The sequence below is a fragment of the Tenebrio molitor genome, chromosome 3 (assembly GCF_963966145.1).
Source record: "Tenebrio molitor chromosome 3, icTenMoli1.1, whole genome shotgun sequence".
Lineage (NCBI taxonomy): Eukaryota > Metazoa > Arthropoda > Insecta > Coleoptera > Tenebrionidae > Tenebrio > Tenebrio molitor.
In genome coordinates, this window is record NC_091048.1 from 8,921,706 (window position 1) to 8,925,604 (window position 3,899).

The following is a 3,899-nucleotide window of genomic DNA, read 5'->3' on the forward strand; positions in this document are numbered from 1 at the left end:
TTAAGAATAATGTTTAGTACCTCGTGTTACAAGGAACGCCTCAACTTCGAAAACACCCTGTATAAAGGTGTTTTTGAAAATTTGGCGTCAAAGTTGGCGTTGAAGAGTCGATTGTGAATTAAAAAAGACCGATTTTTCCAACTGCATATTAAAAACATGCAAAAAGTGGTGCGTTCACAATCGACTCTTCAACGTGCCAAATTAAAAAAAAAACATCCGTTATAGACTAACGTGTGCAATAAAACGATTGTCAAGACTTAAAAAAAAAAAAAAATTAACGTCCGTCAAAAAAAGTGCAAGTTTTTTCATTATTTTGCGTTCATAAAATATGTGATTATTGAATCGGTCAAGAAGCGTTAAAAAAAGTGCCATAGCGGTTCATTTTTGCATGCATTTTTCGTTAAAAATAGATTATAAATGAAATAAGCGGGACGGAGAACGAACTAATAGAAGAATGTCAAAAAGTAAAAGTAGGAGGAGCAAAAGTGGAGATGGTGGCAGAGTTGAAGGAAGTGAACGAGAAAGCGATGAAGAAAAAGGAGGTGATAGTAAGGGGATCAAAAAGGTTTAGGAAAGAAAAATGGATGGTGGGACAGAGAATGTGAGCAATCGAAGAAGGAAATGGTAAAGGCGTTGAGAGAATGGAGGAGGAACAAGATCGACAGAAGCAGATTCCTAGAAGCGAAACGAGGGTACAGAGAGAGATGTAGAGAGAAGAAGAAGTAGAAGAGGGAAAGGGAGGAGAAAGAGATAAAAGAAATAAGAACAGAGAGGGAGGTGTGGAAATACATAAACCGAGAGAGAAAGAAAAAGGAATCAGTGAGCTAGAAAATAACAATAGAATAATGGGAAGAGTACTTCATGAAACTACTGGAAGGTAGAAAGGAAGAAGGAGAGGCGGGAACACAAATGAAGGAGAAGCAGACGGCGCCGGAGGAAACAGAAAGCACAGCGGAAGAGCTGGAAAGACAGATAAGGAACTTGTAAAGGAGAAAGGCACCTGTGAGGGACGGGGTGCAAAATGAAGCATGGATGTATGGGACTGAAAGAATGTTAGAGAGTATGGTTGAACTGATGAATGGGGTATGGAGAGGAGAGGGATTCCCGGTAGATTGGAGAGAAGGTGTAATCTGCCCAATTTTTAAAAAAAGCGCGAAAAACAGGCAGGGTTCAGAAAGGGAAGGGGTACTATGGACAATGTGTACATCCTGGACAATTTAACAAGGAACGAATTGAGGAAGAAAGGGGGGGAGGATGTGCGCATTGTTCGTAGACTGCAGGGCGGCGTTCGACAACGTTGACAGAGTGAAAATGTTTGAATGTATGAGAGAGAGAGAAAGAGAGAGAGAAATAAGTGAATGACTGGTGCGGAAGGTCGAGGAGATATATTCGAGAACAAGAAACAAGGTGAAGGTGAGATAGAAAGAGGGCGAATGGTTTGAGACGACAAAGGGAGTGAGACAGGGCTGCCCGCTCAGCCCCCTGCTGTTCACGATAACGTAGCGGACGTAGACGAAATGTTGAGGAAAGCGCAAGGGGGGGGGGGTTCTTGGTGGGCAGGGAGAAAGTTTGGAGCCTGGCGTTTCCGGACGACATGGTGATTGTGGCAAAGAGTGAGAGAGAGATGAAAGAAATGATGAGGAACCTGGAAAAGTATGTGACGAAGAAAAAGCTGGAAGTGAATGTTGAGAAGACGAAAATGATGGTGTTCAACAAGAGAAAGAGGAAGAATGAGGAGAGCGAGTGGAAGGGGGAAGAAAGCAAGATAGAAAGAGTGAGCGAGTTCAAGTACCTGGGCTACATCTTCAACAAGAGAGCCACGGGCAAGGCGCAAGTGAGAGAGGTAGTGAGGAAGGCGAACAAGCTTGCTGGACGCGTGTGGGGAATAGGAGGGAGAAAGTAGGGAGGTGAGTTCGGGACGAGAATGATGATGCTCGAGAGCATGGTAGAGAGCGTGTTGATGTATGGAGCAGAGATCTGGGAATGGAAGGAACAGGAGGAGGTGGAGAGAGTGCAAGAGAAATATTTGAGATGGAGATGGAGATTGGAGTGGACAGAGAAACACCAGGGTACATAGTGATGGAAAAGTGCAAGAGTAGCAAGTTGAGAGTAAAAGCGGGAAAGAGAGCGGCAAAGTTCGAAGATAGAATGGGTCGAAGGGAAGAGTGCAGGATACTATCTGAGTGCTATAGAGAAAAGAAAAAGAGCGCGGATGTGAAAGAGAGAAAGAATTACTGCAGGAGGAACGGATATGCCGGTGAGGAAGTGGAAAGAATGAGAGCGGAAGGAAAATGGATGAGCGCGGAGATGAGCGAGAGGGACAAAGACACGGACAAGCAAGAGAGAAGGGAGAGAATCAGAGAATCCAGGTACAACAGGGAGTATGAGAGATGCTTGGTAGAGGATGTTCCGGTGTACCTGAGGAGAGAGAGTGCGAAAGAGAGGAAAATGATGGCGAGATTTAGGTGCGGGAACGAGAAGAGAAGGTGCAGGATGTGCAGAGAGGAGAATGAGACGATCGAGCACATGTGGAGCGGATGCAACGAAATGAGAGAGAGGGAGCGAAAGGACAGGGGAGAAATACTGAGCGAAGACAGAAGGGAGTTAGGTTGGATGAAAAAGATATGGAAGAGGAGGGAAAGAATAGAAATACAAATGGGTGGGAGATAGAAATAAAAATGTTACTTTTATATTTTTGGAATTATTATTTTTATATTGTAAGCATATTGATATTAATGAAATAATTTGTTCAAAAGTTAAACACATTTTTAAGCACAACAGCCAACAGGTTAAAGAAATTTTACATTTTACAGGTATACAATGAGCGGCAAAAGTATAGAATAAATTCCTTCAAAATTAAACAAATTTTTTTTTCAAAAAAATCTTTGGACAGATCAATTTTAGTTTATAAAAGTACGTACCAAATAAAATTCCAAGCAGTCATTTTTTTTATGGAATTCTGATAGACCTTTTATTGTCTAAACGACAGTATAAAAATTTTGTTATCTTACAAGTCAAAAAATCAAGTAAGTAAATCAAACAGTCAAATGTTACTGGCAATTTTATTCGTATGTGTTATTTGTTTTAGGGTCGGTTTCACCAACGTGAGTTAAATTCAACTACAGATTACAATAGACGAAAACATTGTTACAGCAATATGTAACTAAAGTAACGAAGCATTTTAACCTACAGTTAACGTTAACTGGCGTTGGTGAAATCGGCCCTTAGAAAACGTTTTCGAAAATGATTCATTTAACAGAAACACAACGTAAAGAAATTTTAATTTTGATTGGGTGCGGGGATAAAACTAGATAAAACTAAAAAATGAGGAATTTCTTCATAAACTTGCTTATTGTCTGTCAACAAGCTGGGGGATGACAATCAAACATTTAATTAGATAATTTTAAGTATGTACTTAGTAACACAGTTTTTGACTTGACACTAAAACACTTGATACTAAAATATGAATTTTTATAAACTAAAATTGACCCGTCCAAAGATTTTTTTGAAAAAAAATTTTGTTTAATTTTTAATGAATTTATTCCATAATTTTGCTGCTGTATTATTATTTTAATAATGATCGAAAACAATGGTTCGTTTTGCAATAATTTCAATTGACGGCAAGTGTCTATTGTTATAAAAATGTGTGCAGCAGCCATCCATTACCACATACCAGAAAAAGTGCCTCCGTGGCGTTGTAATGTGTTCCAGAAAGTGACTAAGACGATAAGTCCTTAGTTGCCGCGAACACGAAAGAATAAACGCACGGCTTGATAAACATCTCTGTTAGTCCCTACCATGGCATTTTATTCGCGTGCTATAAATTCAACAAGGGAATTGTTAGAATTAAAGAATGCAGACTCCATTCTGTTGCCAATAGGTCCCGGTGATATGTGAGT

At 40.0% G+C, this 3,899-nt stretch overlaps 1 protein-coding gene across 1 annotated transcript; it reads left to right on the plus strand.

Annotated features, from left to right (window-relative positions):
- The first annotated feature begins 861 nt into the window (after nt 1–861).
- On the plus strand, nt 862–2,670 carry LOC138125846 (uncharacterized protein PF3D7_1120000-like). Its single transcript, XM_069041394.1, has 3 exons — nt 862–983; nt 1,513–1,899; nt 1,974–2,670. The coding sequence occupies exons 1-3, from the start codon at nt 862–864 to the stop codon at nt 2,668–2,670; spliced, it is 1,206 nt and encodes a 401-aa protein (XP_068897495.1).
- The last annotated feature ends 1,229 nt before the right edge of the window (nt 2,671–3,899 follow it).

What these genes read in the sequence shown, in the direction of transcription:
- LOC138125846 (XM_069041394.1), top strand. Translation starts at nt 862, where the DNA reads ATGAAACTACTGGAAGGTAGAAAGGAAGAAGGAGAGGCGGGAACACAA. An exon ending in GAAAGACAGATAAGGAACTT is followed by an intron (nt 984 to 1,512) that starts GTAAAGGAGAAA and finishes TAGCGGACGTAG; the next exon opens with ACGAAATGTTGAGGAAAGCG. An exon ending in TGGGGAATAGGAGGGAGAAA is followed by an intron (nt 1,900 to 1,973) that starts GTAGGGAGGTGA and finishes TGTATGGAGCAG; the next exon opens with AGATCTGGGAATGGAAGGAA.